Source organism: Hoplias malabaricus, chromosome 10 (assembly GCF_029633855.1).
Source record: "Hoplias malabaricus isolate fHopMal1 chromosome 10, fHopMal1.hap1, whole genome shotgun sequence".
In the NCBI taxonomy this organism is placed as follows: domain Eukaryota; kingdom Metazoa; phylum Chordata; class Actinopteri; order Characiformes; family Erythrinidae; genus Hoplias; species Hoplias malabaricus.
The window spans coordinates 37767492-37783196 of record NC_089809.1 but is presented as its reverse complement, the minus strand read 5'-3'; the positions used below and the strand labels follow the sequence as shown (position 1 = coordinate 37783196).

Genomic DNA, 15705 nt, shown 5'->3' with positions numbered 1-15705 from the left:
AAGGCACACAGTTAAGAGTAATAAAATGTTTTATTATACTGATTCAGTTACATTTTTTTGTTGTTTTTTTAAATTTATTTATTTTTTTACACAGTGCATTTCCTGACTGAAAAAGGAGTCAGGTGCGTCTCTGAATTATAATGCTGAGAAAGCTAATGTAATTTAGAACTCAACATTGTCAGTAGACAGCGGGTTATTACAATATATGTTTGGTCAGCTAGTGAAGAGGGAAAAAAAAGTGTGTATATATATAAACTGGTATCTTAATGTATGATGAGTTAAATTTCTCTTTTGGGTTTGGAAAAGCAGCTTGCAGAGCCAAGAGAATTGTATTCATAATACACTAAGAAAAAGAAATAAACAGAAAATAGAAAAAGACACAAAGCACACAGTCAAACATATACAAAATATAACGAGTGGGACCACACTGTTTTACCAAGAAACCCAATAAATAACTGGAAAATATAAACCGAACACTAATGTAATTTGGGAAAATTACTGAAAATCAGAAAAACCTGTACAAACGATCCTTTAAACCCACCATCAAATAAGAAGTTTAAAAAGGCAAAATTTTACAACATTCATTATTTAGAGAGTCTACATGTAAAACTATGTAGTCTAGACATGCCCTAATATTAGTGCATGTACCATACAAAACTATACATGTATTCTCAAATGTAAAACTACAAAAAGAATGCAAAGCCATTTGAGAGTTCTGTATCAAAGTAAAAATAAAAAGACAAAATGAAAAAGATGCTTTCATGAAAAAAGAAAACATGCCCTTCCGTGTTTCAACACTGTGTTCTTCAAAAATGGCACCTCTCTCCCCCCCCGTCCTTTAGGATATTAACTGCAGAAAACGAGAAAAGGTCAACTTTGAGAGACATGATCCCAACAATCAGAAGACTACATTCCTGAAGTAAGGTTAATCCCATTTCACTGTTGTGTGCTCTCGAAAAACAAAAATGAATGGGCTTCACGTTCAACCAACAGAAGCATTTAAATGGAGTGTGACGGCCACATATGCAGTTAGTTAACTAATCTATGGGTATGTCCTAACTCACTAATTCATTATCTGTAACGCTTATCCAGTTCAGGGTCGCGGTGGGTCCAGAGCCTACCTGGAATCATTGGGCGCAAGGCGGGAATACACCCTGGAGGGGGCGCCAGTCCTTCACAGGGCAACACACACACATTCACTCACACCTACGGAAACATTTTGAGCCGCCAATCCACCTACCAACGTGTGTTTTTGGACTGTGGGAGGAAACCGGAGCACCCTGAGGAAACCCACACGGACCCTGAGGAAACCCACACGGACACAGGGAAAACACACCACACTCTTCACAGACAGTCACCCGGAGCGGGAATCGAACCCACAACCTCCAGGTCCATGGAGCTGTGTGACTGCGACATCTACCTGCTGCACCACCGTGCCACCCCATGTCCTAACTCATAGTCGGCTTATTATGCATTGTCAGAAAAAGGCAGCTGTCTAAGAACTCTCAAGCTCCCTAAGCTCACAATCACCTCTGCACCTTTATAGAGAACCTCAGCTCCAACCGCCTCAGACTTCAGTGTGGATTCCACAGTTATTTGTTAATTGCTATTTTAACCATTTATGCTGTGTAGGAACACAAATGCACAGAAGTTTGGACGTGCCACAGTAAGAAACCAACATTTTTAAAAGATGAGCTGTACTGCTGCTTGAAAGAGCTTCTGTAAGATCAAAAATCCTCTAATACAGTGGTTCTCAAACTGTTTAGACCAAGTATGAACCATTATCAAACCAAAGCCTCCAAGTAGCACCTATGAGTCTTACCACAGAAACATCAGCCCCTGGTTCTTCCTCTGTTCCTGGAGTGTAAGGCAAAATCTTGACGGAATTTTAAATATTTTTTGCTTTTCTTTTTCCCCCTTGAAATTTGCTTGCTTTGCCGAAAAATATTCTAAAATAATTACTAAAAAATGACAGAAAATAAAAATACCTGGACAAAAACTTTGTCCAACTGAATAATTTAAACATAATTATATATTCACGAGAACACAAACGTATGGGAAATAAGCGTTTAGAAATTCTAAACATCAGTCATCTGGCATACCACAGCTTGAGAACCACTTCTCTAACACACAGAAGGGAGAAAACAATAGGTACCACTTTAAACTAACTTTAAAATCATAATCTCTCCATGGTGCCTCTGTAGCTGAGGGCGCACACAATGCCTCTTTAAAATTACTAACACATTAAAGGCTAAGCACCAGCGATACGAAAGTGTCAAACAAATAAATACAGTGGAATTTGAGTTCCTAACTTGTGTTTATTGATAGTCAGAAAACATGTTATTTCTTACTAATTGAAGGAATAAGGTTTAAAAGACCGTTGTCCCCCCCCCAAACGGTGTTGGGAAACTCTAATAGGCGTCTTGCCTGTGATGTAGATGGTGGACAACAACTCTAGAAGCTGCACTTAATTTAATGCAAAATGACGAAAAGGTGTGTTGTTTTTGGCTGCAATCATTCAATGTACAGTGGGACATCTGTGCACAAATGGCCCAAAGATCCCAAAATATCCAGAAAATGGACTAAATTTGTCCACTTTAAACGGGCACTTTGGAAAGGACCATCCGCTCACTCCGTTATCTGTAGCTCATTTCACTGGCGCTTTTCCAACAATATGGGCATGTAAGGACACCAACGAAAGGTGTTCAAGAGCCTCTGTAACATGGAGGTAAACAGGGTAAGAACACTCACTTCGCCTGTTTTAGTTGGTGTTAGTTAACGTTAGCTTGACTCGCTAAACTCGGTGCTCAGATTATACTCGGCTACGTAGCTGCATTACGGAGGTTTATAGTGTCGGAGGAATTCGAGTTCGACTTCGATCACATTTACAAGAATAACGGTACCTCTACATTTGAGTTTAGCTTATTGCTAGGCTATTGTCATGAATAATGTTGGTTATTTAGCTAGATACTGTCATAACAGTCAGTCATAACGGTGTTTTACTGCGGCGTTGTTCAGCTGTTGTCCACCAGTGACGTCACGGTTGTGTTCAAGAATTTCCGTAGCGAGCTCGGGTTTTTCCGTCAATTTAATAAAATTGTCAGTTTTAAAGCAAATTAAGCTGCTATTTTCATTTTAATTCATACTTATATCTGTCAGTAACTACAATAATGTGAAATATTCATGGAGGTCCATTAAGTGGTGCTTAGCCTTTAAGGTACAATAGGTATCATTAACTAGAAACATTTTACAACAAACAAAAAAAATTGAAAAGCAGTATTTTTTCAAAAAATATAATTAACAAGACGACAAGCAATTTTTATGCAGTTCTTAATCTCCATAAATTCTCACCTCTTTCACTGTGTCTTTGATAAAATCTTTTTTGTCAGTCAAATCAAATTCAGGATACAGATCATAAACCTAAAAGAAAAAAATAAAGGAATATACACTGCATTAATTCATGGGTCTTAAACAATCTTGGTCACACACACACACCTTACCTGTTGGCAAATCTTCTTCATTGTCACTACCTCCAGGTTTGCACTCTTCAGTAAACCTTTAATGGCATCTTGTAACTGCTCATTGTTCGGTGGCTTTTTGGTCATCTTTATTAGTGGCACATCATCATCAGAACTGTCACTCTTCACTGAATAAAGAAGGGAAAAAATAAATGACATTGCCAGTTAAAATCACTTTATTCTGTCTCCGTAGCTATTCATATTAGATCTTAAATCTCATTTATATGTTAATATCTATACCGTCACGGTACTGAATTTTGCTGTTCGTCTAAAAGCAGGGTTAAATTAAAGCTGCATGAGAATGAGTTACACTTCCATTACAGACCATTTGATAAAAAACACTGTGCTCAAACCTTGTAATCTTAACTAATGCAACAAAAACTTGGGCATGTTCTGTGATCCCTTTTATGTATTCATTCAGCTCTGAAAGTGACCTTACATCTACAACACTATTATTTAGAGACATAAATAACGTCATAAAACAAGTGGAGTATTCTTACCTTTGCTTTTGCTGGCTGTATTTCTTTTCCTGTTGCTACTACTGCTGTCAGCTTTCTTGGATTTAGAAACAGGTTTGGGCGCTGTTTTTTTCTGCACAGTAGGTTTCTTTTTAGTCTTGAGAGAGAATAAAATCATTCATTAACACAAAGACATAGTACATTTTCTTAACCCTATTTGAAAAGGCATACATTTCATTCAACCTTTTTTGAAACAAATTCATCTGCAGAGTCGTCATCATCATCTGAGAGCGACTGGTCAGAGGTGTCTTCAACCTTCTTCACTGCCTTCTTGGGGGTGAATTTCTTTTTACTACTCGGTTTATTCTGTGTGTAATTTCAAAAGACAAGTCGTTAAAAGTTGCACTGCACAACTGCATATCAATAACCATTCTGTAAGTAGAAAGTAATAATTTTCTTTTATTAATTGTTAATACTCATGAAATTTGGCGACTTATTCCAGAAGTGAAAATACAGTTCTTTTTTGACTCATCAACAATTCTAAACTGACAATTTTAGATCACAGATACTATATTTATTTTCATGCATGATGCAGATGCATAATCCCTTCCTTTTGGTAACGGATAATCCTCAGTCCTCTGGGCACACATTTGCATGAACCAACCAAAGTGGATGAACAGTAGGGGTGTAACAAATAACCGGATATCCGGTTTTGACTTAAACGATGCAAATACATCGGTACACGGACCCATGTATGGAAGCAAATCTGTCTCGTCAGACTTTGAAATATTTCGCAATTATGCATCTGAATATAACTGCTCTTGAACTGAACTCGTTAATTTTCAAGAACACCTTTTCACTGTTATTATTCAAGGTTAATAAATTCAGATAAAAAAATTCAAGCAATATATTTTGAAGTTGCTCAAATTCGATAGACCGAATTCAGGTGCCAAAATACGAGTTAAAAAATTCACAGTACACATCCGGGATACAAAAGATAAGTAGTCGATTCATTAGTATTTCCTCTTTCACCTTAAATGGTGCGGTAGTTGCATTCTGTCGCTGCTAAATGGCGAAATACGAACACAACTTCCATACCGTGGAAAAACTAAACGTTTAGCTTCCTTCCGCGGATATTACCTCTTTATTTTCAAAGTGTCTCAAAAATCTGACAGTCTCATTAAAGACACAATATAACAGACTATTAATATCCTGAATATGGAGAAATTGTAATTGTTATAGAAGATGTTGTTTATTTTTACCAGTGCTAGAATATTCTTAACTAAATACATTTCCCCAGACCAATCATCCTGCTCTTTGTTGAAGTCAACTCTTCCAAGCAGCTATATATATTCTTTCCTGATTATCATCAAACCCCAATCTGCCAATTATAATCTACCTCTCTACTTCCAAAACCACGAGCAGCAGGCCGTAAATGTGTTTGATCACAAGAACTGCAATTTTATAACCAAAACTCTGAAGAATATTTTCATTTAAAATGTGAATATTTAATTTCTATAACTGAGTATACCATTTAGAGGCAAGCAAATTCTGTTCTGTGTACAAAACAACCACAAAATAAGAGTCTATTCCTTATATCACTCACAATATAGTGAACTTTTATAGGGAACCTCAGCTCTCCACCACATTAGACTTCAGTGTGGATCCTGCTATTTGGTTTTAATTTTTTTATTAAACTGTTATTTTAACACCTCACACACACACACCATTTATTATCTTTCTTTTTCCAAATTTCCAAACTTTAAAATGGGAATATTTCAGTTCTATATCTGAACATACCATTTTGAGGCAAGAATATTCTGTGCTATGTACAAAACACCCACAAAAAAACGACTATATCCAGTGTTCAAATTATGATCTGATTTCCAAACAGGACTAGACCTTAAATTATAGAAACCCCTTACAATTTAATTTGTAATATTTGTCAGAAATATATTTTAGCCTTTGATGGCTTCATTATTAATTAGTAACAAACCCACTGTATTTGTACAGGTCCCATAGTTACGTTCATATTTTTGCAGGAAATTCTGTATGTAAATGACTTTCCTTCCTGGATGCGCCTTATCTCAACAATGAGCAATGTTTCACTTACCTCTTCACTATCACTCTCTTCTGAAGCATCATCAGAACCTGAGTCTTTCTCTTTGACCTCTTCTTCTTCTTCTTCAGAGCTGTCCACATCACTATGTTCTTCACTGACTAATACTGATGTGCTTTCGTCTTTATTTTGAACTTTTCCTTCGTCATCATCATCATCCTCCTCATCGCTACTTAAATCTGTAACAATTGCTTTGGACTTTCTGCTTTCTGGCTGTTGTTTCTTGCTCCTGGATGTAGATTTCTTCTCTCTTTTGGCATCCTTCGTAGTTTTCTTCTTTTTTTTCTTTTTCAGAATGACTGGCTAAGACAAAGAGTAACGTAAAACTTATAAAATGCACTTTTATAGTTTTCTTGATGTTAAACAAATGTATGTTTACTTTTTTTAAAAATGGGAAAGTAAAGTAACTCACCTTGCCCGAGTTTGTTGGTTTAATGAGAAAGTGCATTATCCTGTCAACCAGAACACCTTGATTTCCACTCCTCTCAAGATCCAGAATTTGGCACATGGTTCTCAGTTCCACATTGTGGAGCCTAACAGACAGTCATTCATTTATTCATTCATTCATTCATTGCTTGACTTCTAACAGGGTTCAATAATAATATTTATTTCACAGTGTTGTCATTCATTTCTTTCATAAGCTGCATATCGTCACAATCCGATGGAAAACACGCATCTCCATTTTCGCCTTTTTTTTTTTGTTTGTTTTTTAGTTTACCTCCTCATTTGAGCACAGCACGTTCTTCACATTGTGAAAAGTTCACAAGGAATGGACCAATAGGTTATTCATTGGACAGCAATGATACGTAAGGACACATTTTAAGAAAGCACATAGGTGAGTGCCACTACCTTGTCATTTTTTCCTTCTTTTTGTGGTAAGAGTCACTGTCCATCTCAAATTGGAAGCCATTAAATAATCGAAGGTTTTTCCGGAGTGAAGCTGCCTGTAAAGTTTTGAAAAAAATCCAGGAAACAATTTACAAGGACATGAAATTACAGGTGTCTTATGATTAGATTATGATTCCTACTAATAGTAGGTACTGCTGAGGTATATACGGGGGTTGGACAATGAAACTGAAACAACTGTCATTGTAGTGTGGGAGGTTTCATGGCTAAATTGGAGCAGCCTGGTGGACAATCTTCATTAATTACACATTGCACCAGTAAGACCATGTGCATCCAATGGTTCAAACATTGTATCCTGAAGGCGGTGCCGTGTATCAGGACGACAATGCACCAATACACACAGCGAGACTGGTGAAAGACTGGTTTGATGAACATGAAAGTGAAGTTGAACATCTCCCATGGCCTGCACAGTCACCAGATCTAAATATTATTGAGCCACTTTGGGGTGTTTTGGAGGAGCGAGTCAGGAAACGTTTTCCTCCACCAGCATCACGTAGAGACCTGGCCACTATCCTGTAAGAAGAATGGCTTCAAATCCCTCTGACCACTGTGCAGGACTTGTGTATGTCATTCCCAAGACGAACTGACGCTGTATTGGCCGCAAAAGGAGGCACTACATCATACTAATAAATTGTGATCTAAAACCAGGTGTTTCACTTTCATTGTCCAACCCCTGTACATATTTCCCCATATTAAAAAAAAATGCTTACAGCCCCTGGGCGATCATAGAGAATCTTGTGAAGAGGTTTCAGCAGCGGAGCTTTGAGCCGTCCAATGGCGTGATTGACACGGGGAATGTCTCCCAGCTTGTCCCCTTGTCCTATACTCTCAATTTTGAGCTTTTCTTTTGGTTTAGCTCCCTGCATATCAAGTCTTTGGACTGATTTCCTCTCTCTTTTTCCTTCAACAATTTCGTCTTGGTCTGCGAGAAACAAATCATTACAAAAACAAACTTTATAAACTAATTTTCACTTATTATGACAAACAAATCATATGCAAATGAAATGCAACTCTAAAGCGTAACATACATGTTCTGCTCTTGGATGTATCTTCCAGTGACTCTTCTTTATCTGATCCATCATTGACTTCTTCTTTTGCGTGCTCCTCTTGTGACTCCATTTTAACGTCTGTAGGGTCTCTCAGGCTCAAACGACGTGCTTCTAAAGGTGGGTGCAAATCCAAAGGACATATCGTTAAACAACTATAACAGTTCATTCATTTCAGGGTATATATGTAGGGACATCTTTAAAGGCTAAGCATCAGCGATATGAAAGTGTCAAACAAATAAATACAGTGGAATCTGAGTTCCTAACTTGTGTTTATTGATAGTCAGAAAACATGATATTTCTTACTAATTCAAGGAATAAGGTTTAAAAGACCGTTGGTCCTAACCTATTTTTCAGAACACAAAAACCTATAAAGGTGCCATTTGTCCCCATATCTATTTCCACCCAAACCTTGCCTGAAGAATGCACTTGCGTTGATGTTGTTGCTTAAAATGGCGGTTTTAATCGTGTTCTTCATATTGACAGTTAATTCATAAGTTAGCAAATTAAATAAAAACACATATTGCACCTTTAAACAGGTCCACAGTGTACTGTGCTATAGAATAGTGTACTATCCTGTTTCTTAAATAACATTAAGCCAACAAAGTCTGTTTAAACTTAAGACCCAGCTCTTAAATAAAGCTCAGAGCACATACTCTCTTTTACAGACAAGTGAAATTAACGTCAGTTAGACTAAGCTCAGTAACGTAAAGTTAGAACTGACTTAAGTTCAGTTCGCTGACTTTATTACGCCAACACACTCAAACACTAAAACATTTCAAGTGAACCACAGTTCAACAAGTCTACTCTTTAACACGGGTCTGCATTTTAAACCTTACTCTCTCTGTTCTGTGTCTCTATTCTTAAGGTTAGCCTTAGCCTCTTTCCTCCTCAGTTCAAACTAATTTGGCGCCAGTAGCTGAGACTCTGGCTTTCCGCTGCTACCTTCAGCGCTGTCGGATTGAACGAGGCCACAACGCCATTAAACAAAGTCTAACAACAACCCACCCTCCTCTGCTCCAGAGCAACATGTTAAATGTCAATATTTACCACTGCACTGTGAATTTCCGAGGCTCCAAGTGAAGGCTCCAGCGGCTCTAACAGCTAACGGGGCTAACGCTGCTACAGGACTGACGCTGCGAGTCGAACACAACAAAGAGTCGACTCTCCCAGCCCAGGCGTTCGAGAGTAGTGTCGACTCTGAAGCCTGACTCTATTCTACACAGTGTTCGTTATTGAAACATTTTTAAAATTGAGCTGATAAACCCTGTTCAGTGGGGTATTTCATAAAGCAGGGTTTCTTTGTTTAGATAGATAACTCCTGAAATAAGGGAAGTATTTATAAGTGCTAACCAAGAAATGAGGGGTAGCCAGGCCTTCAGCTTAAAGAAACAAGCTTGAAGCCAGAGGGACACCTGTTCAATTCCCAGGACAAACAAGAGAATACAAAATCACAGCTGAAATGCCCCTGAAGTGCCCCCAAACTGCTCCCTTGGCACCAAGGTGGTTGGCAGCCCCTTTGACCCAGTTGGGTTTTTGAGAAATTGCTGACTAATTTGTGTTTGTGTGTTCACTGCCACGGATGGGTCAAAAGCAGAGAAGCTATTTCTCTAATGAGAACAAATAAAGGTGTTTCTACTTCAAATTCTGATTTATGGAATACCCCCCAGGTATGATTTGTGGGGTGGATTATTCTCAGCACCGTAATGACATGTGGTGGTGGTGTTATGACCTGGTGTGAGTGGATCAGACACAGCAGCATTCCTTGAGCTTTTATTAACTATGTTCACTCACTGTGCATTCTGTTAGACACAGCTACAAGTCCAGTCTATATATGTATAGTTAGAGAGAGTAGCCCATCTGTTGCTGCACAGTTGGTGTTAGTCCACCTCTAGTCAGTAAACACAGGATGCTTTTGGCTGGATATTTCTGGTTGGTGGACTATTCTCAGTCCAACAGTGGCACTGAGGTGTAAAAAAAAATCTCCAGCAACACTGCTGTGTCTGATCCACTTGTACAACTGCAACACACAGTAAGAATTTTTCTTCATCCAAATAGTGCCTGCTCTGCAGTGGTCCTGTGGGGGTCCTGACCATGTAAGAACAGGGTGAGCTTTGTCTATCAAAGTATGCAGAGCAACAGGTGGATTAAACTCTGTAACTGCAGAAGTGCATCTATATGGTCAGTGCAGCTGGTTATATAAACTGTATAAGAATACTCTTTACCGCTCTGTGACTCGTGTGTGACTACATCGATGCAAATCCATTGGAATCGGTTTCAAAGTCGATTCTGATTCACTTCACTGAACAGTGGAATGAAATGTCCCGCCCTCAGGACGAACCAAAACAAACACTGCTTCACAGCGCAGACTGGGCACAGATGCAAATAAAGGCCACAGACCAGCTAAAGCAATTAAAGGAGAAGTGCCATTCGCACACTGTATGCAAAAAGTGTTCATATAAAGCGCTGTTTAAAAAGCCACCAGATACTCACTGTGTGGGACTCTCACCATCCACTGTGGAACATGGCGTTTGAAAAGTGTGGGTGTGTGGTCACGTGACTCGGACAAACCTCTCACACTCAAACGAGTATAAAACGCGCCAGAAAGTAGATTGAAGATGAGCTGGAGTGAGACAAAAAAAGACTGATAAAGAAGAGCTGGAGTGAGAGAGGAAAGAATCATGGAAAAAGTCATAAAGCAGAGCCGGAGTGAAACATAAAAGAGTGATATAGAAGAGCTGGAATGAGCGAGAAAAGAGTGATATATAAGAGCTGGAGTGAGAAAAAGAATGATAAAGCAGAGCTGGAGTGAGACGGAAAAGAGTGATATACAAGAGCTGGAGTGAGACAGAAAAGTGTGATAAAGCAGAGCTGGAGTGAGACGGAAAATAGTGATATACAAGAGCTGGAGTGAGAGAGAAAAGAGTGATAAAGCAGAGCTGGAGTGAGACAAAAGAGTGATAGAGAAGAGCTGGAGTGAGAGAGGAAAGAATCATGGAAAAAAGTCATAAAGCAGAGCCGGAGTGAAACATAAAAGAGTGATATAGAAGAGCTGGAATGAGCGAGAAAAGAGTGATATAGAAGAGCTGGAATGAGCGAGAAAAGAGTGATATATAAGAGCTGGAGTGAGTAAAAGAATGATAAAGCAGAGCTGGAGTGAGACGGAAAAGAGTGATATACAAGAGCTGGAGTGAGACAGAAAAGATTGATAAAGCAGAGCTGGAGTGAGACGGAAAATAGTGATATACAAGAGCTGGAGTGAGACAGAAAAGAGTGATAAAGCAGAGCTGGAGTGAGACAAAAGAGTGATAGAGAAGAGCTGGAGTGAGAGAAAAAAGATCGAGAAGGAGCTGGAATGAGACAAAAGAGTGATAAAGCAGAGCTGCAGTGAGACAGAAAAGAGTGATATAGAAGAGCTCAAGCGTGACAGAAAAGAGTGATAAAGAAGAGCTGGAGTGAGAGAGGAAAGAATCATGGAAAAAGTCATAAAGCAGAGCCGGAGTGAAACATAAAAGAGTGATATAGAAGAGCTGGAATGAGCGAGAAAAGAGTGATATATAAGAGCTGGAGTGAGAAAAAGAATGATAAAGCAGAGCTGGAGTGAGACGGAAAAGAGTGATATACAAGAGCTGGAGTGAGACAGAAAAGATTGATAAAGCAGAGCTGGAGTGAGACGGAAAATAGTGATATACAAGAGCTGGAGTGAGACAGAAAAGAGTGATAAAGCAGAGCTGGAGTGAGACAAAAGAGTGATAGAGAAGAGCTGGAGTGAGAGAAAAAAGATCGAGAAGGAGCTGGAATGAGACAAAAGAGTGATAAAGCAGAGCTGCAGTGAGACAGAAAAGAGTGATATAGAAGAGCTCAAGCGTGACAGAAAAGAGTGATATAGAAGAGCTGGAGTGAGAGAAAAGAGTGATATAGAAGGGTTGGAGCGAGAGAGAAAATCATGGAAGAGATGGAGTGAGTGAAAAAAATGATAATGCAGAGCTGGTGTGAGACATAAAAGGGTGATATAGAAGAACTGAAATGAGCGAGAAAAGAGTGATATAGAAGAGCTGGAATGAGTGAGGGAAAAGTGATATAGAAGAGCTGGAGTGAGATAAAAGATCAAGAAGGAGCTGGAGTGAGACAAAAGAGTGATAAAGCAGACCTGGAGCGAGAGAGAAAAGAGTGATAAAGCAGAGCTGAAATGAGTTAGAAAATAGTGATATAGAAGAGCTGGAGTTAGAAAAAAGAGTGATATAGAAGAGCTGGAGTGAGAGAGAAAAGAGTGATAAATACCCGGCGTAAGAAAGAGAAGGGGTCAGTGTTGATGTATTTATAGGTGTGTGGGGTTTACTTTGTTGTGGTGTTTTTTCTTGAAGACTTAGGGCTTTCTTGAGCCTAAAGGCCATTATGTCACTGTCTGCTTAATAAAGTGCATTTAGACCAAATGTGCTGTTTTCTTCACCTTCTGACACTGCCACTGCAATGCTGTTGTTAAACAATATCTAAGGGGGATACTTAGTGTGTCTATAAATGCGTTTTCTGTTGTGGACACCTGGTTAATGCCATATTTTGGATTATTTTGCATAATTTCATTACATTCATGTTTTACACAAACAATGTTGTGCAGTGTGTAACTGTATAGACTCCTTAATCAAAACTGACTATTTGATCAGTCACGTTGAAAGTAAAAATGCCTAGTGAACACATTTCAAACTACCTGTATCAAAATTTGGAATACATTTTTTCTTAAAATGTAGTTAAAGACAATGCCACAGCAGCAATAATAAATAATCTTAATCTAATCTACCTTCATAGGTCAGACAAAAATAAGTAAGCTAGGGTTTTTTATTCACTGCTTGAATTACCACAGAAACTCATTTGTAACTTGAGTTGGTTTTTTTTGCAGCATTTTGCAGTAATGCAGTCAGCCGTTTCTCAAATTTGGAAACATTTCCACCTTAAATAATTGAAAACAGCAAACATAAGTCAATATTACCCACCTGTGGAGCAGGAATAGAGTAATATCTTCATCTCAGCTTCTGTTTTTCAGCATTTGGAGTTCTCTCTGTCGTCTAAAGACTCCAGATACACTTTCACAGGCGTGAGCCGAGAGAAACATCCTAGCATACCAGATCGAGGCAGTTTTTTAGCCATTTACTGACAGAGGTGGTTTGTAAACACATTAGATCAGTTCTGAGCATGCAAACAGATCTGAGAACTATCAAATAATGGGAAAACATCTGATTTTTTGTTTTAATACATTCATGAACTCAGGACTAACCCTAGTCCTGGAGCCTGGGACAATGGGGAGTAGCTAAAAAGAAACCATAGCATATCCCAAAAAAAAGAGGAAGGATAGAGCCAGTAGACCTTTAAAAAACATCAGTAAAGTGACTCCTCTGAAAAGCACACTGCTCCACACCAAGGTGAAACAGAAAAAGAACTTCCAGATGAACAGCAGGTGGCAGTATCTCTTGCTGGTGATCAACTTTCCTCAAATGTACTTGGTTCTCTGTCTTCTTTCTAATAAAATCCCAGTGCTCTGCAATATCCTTATTATACAGACGCTAAGGCACCATAAGGTGACAGACTACCCTGAAAAGACAATGATCTGGTGAGGATTGTTATTTACTTCAGAAATAAGCTGTAAAAAGTAATGAGCCTAACCTAATATACAAATGTCTAAAATACATTTTTAGTTGCTTGCAAAGCACCTAATGAACTAACTCACATACACTGATTCGCCAGTATATTTCTCTCAGCTCCTCTGAGCATATGGGAACATTCTGCAGTACTACAATCTACAATTACACACTGTAGTTCATCTGTTGCTCTGCATACTTATTGTTAGCACTCTCTCTCCCTGTATGTCAATGGTCAGGACCACCATAGAGCAGGTATGATTTGGGTGGTGGATCAGTCTCAGTGCGGTAGTGAAACTAACATGGTGGTGTGTATGTGTGGATCAGACATTTGGCTGGATATCTGCTGTGGCTGAATCTCTTCCTTGGGGGGTGGGGGGGGGGGGGGTAATGATGTTTGCAATGACGGCTTGTTGATTGGGTAAATGATAAACCAGCCATCTAGACAACTGGCACACTGCATTATACAAATTAACTGGGAAAGTAATTTGACACTGACATGTCATCTAACACGAAAGAGTTTTATTTTTGTGGTCACCTCATACAGAAATACCACCAGTAACTGCTAGATTCATAAAGCTTAAAACATAAAGTTTCTCTTAATCTACACACTGCACAGTATCTATTCAAATAAAGTTACAGCGACTGAAAAATCAACTGTGTTCATAAACAAATAAAATGTTTTTTATTCGCCCTCACAACTATTTTGATGAGACCATCTTTATCATTACTCATATAAAATTCTATACATTTTTCACTCTTCAGATAACATTTTATTTTAGATGCAAGATATCTAGAATATAGAGTATTGTGAAGTTAACGGTAGCCATATTAACCACATCACTAGCTGCTCTCTCTACAAGGCTCTGCTCTGGTTATCCATTGTGCCCAAAATTAATCGGTGCCAAATAATTACAGCATACTTCACTACATAGTGAGCAATGTAGGGAATAGATGAGGGGCCATCTGTGTATGATGAAAGCATATCAAGGCAGCCACTTCCGAAACCCATAGAGACGCATATTTGATTGGACAGTGACACTCACAGACGGGACAAACTGACAGAGATTGGTTAATACAGATCTGTAGGTTACGACTGTGGTACAAGGAGAAAACAAAATTCCTTTCTATTTTGGCGATGCCTCACCCCATCGCCCTAATGAAGGAACCGCCCATGATCCTGACATTGAAGAACATAGTGAAAAGGGGTTAACAAGGTATGCAGTGCAACAGACGGACTACAGTCTGTAATTGTAGGACTACAGAGTGTATTTATATGGTCAGAAGTGCTGAGAGAATGGATGGTGAGTGCCGAAACATGGAGATCAGGTTTATTGTTATAAAAAGCACAATTTCCCAAAAGGAAAGTAACAGGAGTCCAAGGCAGTGTAACTGACCTCTCTCTCCTAGTGGGCTGGACTGCCTCTCCCACCCACCTCACACATCGTAGGTGTCTCTTTAGGTGACGTAACACCTCTGGGCAACACTGACAAGCTTGTCCTATGACATATTAGTGGCAGTTCAAAAAGAAGCAGTGGCAGGTTCATGTGTCTTGAAGTGAGCATATGCCAGTCTTTTCTCTGCCTGCTTGTTAGCATCTAAATCCAAATCCACACAAAATGATCGTGTTAAAATGGTGGGCTAGAGACCCTCTTCAAGGTGTGGTGCACAATAGATGTGCAGTCCAAAACATATTCACCTATTACCCAGTGATGCTCCGAAAGACCCAGATCCCGTTCAGTGTAGTTTGACCCTCCTGCGTTGTGTGAGTTTGTTGCCTAGCAGCAAGGGAGCTCTCTGATTGGCTGGTGGCGTGCAGATCTTTTCAGAAGGCGCTCAAGGGCTGCTCAGTGCTCAGAAACGGCACGAGTTCAGCAACAGTCATCTTCTCTTCTCTACTCCACTTCTCTCCACTGCTCCACTGTTCCCGCCTCTCATCTACTCTTCTCTAGTCTTCCCTCCTCTCCTTATCTCTACTCTCTTCCAGCTTCCTCTTCTCTTCTGTTCCACTCATCTTTCCTCACACCC

The 15705-nt window shown here is 39.2% G+C and overlaps 1 protein-coding gene across 3 annotated transcripts; it reads right to left on the bottom strand.

The window, feature by feature from the left end:
- Positions 1-42: 42 nt before the first annotated feature.
- Positions 43-10600, bottom strand: dek (DEK proto-oncogene). 3 transcript variants are annotated; one of them, XM_066683091.1, is made up of 11 exons: positions 10541-10600; positions 8030-8161; positions 7712-7923; positions 6945-7039; positions 6508-6628; positions 6090-6398; positions 4220-4342; positions 4019-4133; positions 3501-3646; positions 3352-3420; positions 43-850 (listed from the first exon to the last, which is right to left on the bottom strand). In XM_066683091.1, the coding sequence occupies exons 1-11, from the start codon at positions 10557-10559 to the stop codon at positions 839-841; spliced, it is 1353 nt and encodes a 450-aa protein (XP_066539188.1). In that variant the 5' UTR covers positions 10560-10600; the 3' UTR covers positions 43-838. The 3 variants fall into 3 exon arrangements, with proteins under 3 accessions (XP_066539188.1, XP_066539189.1, XP_066539190.1); XM_066683092.1 differs by lacking the exon at positions 10541-10600 and adding an exon at positions 9098-9238; XM_066683093.1 differs by lacking the exon at positions 10541-10600 and adding an exon at positions 8887-9010.
- Between the last annotated feature and the right edge of the window lie 5105 nt (positions 10601-15705).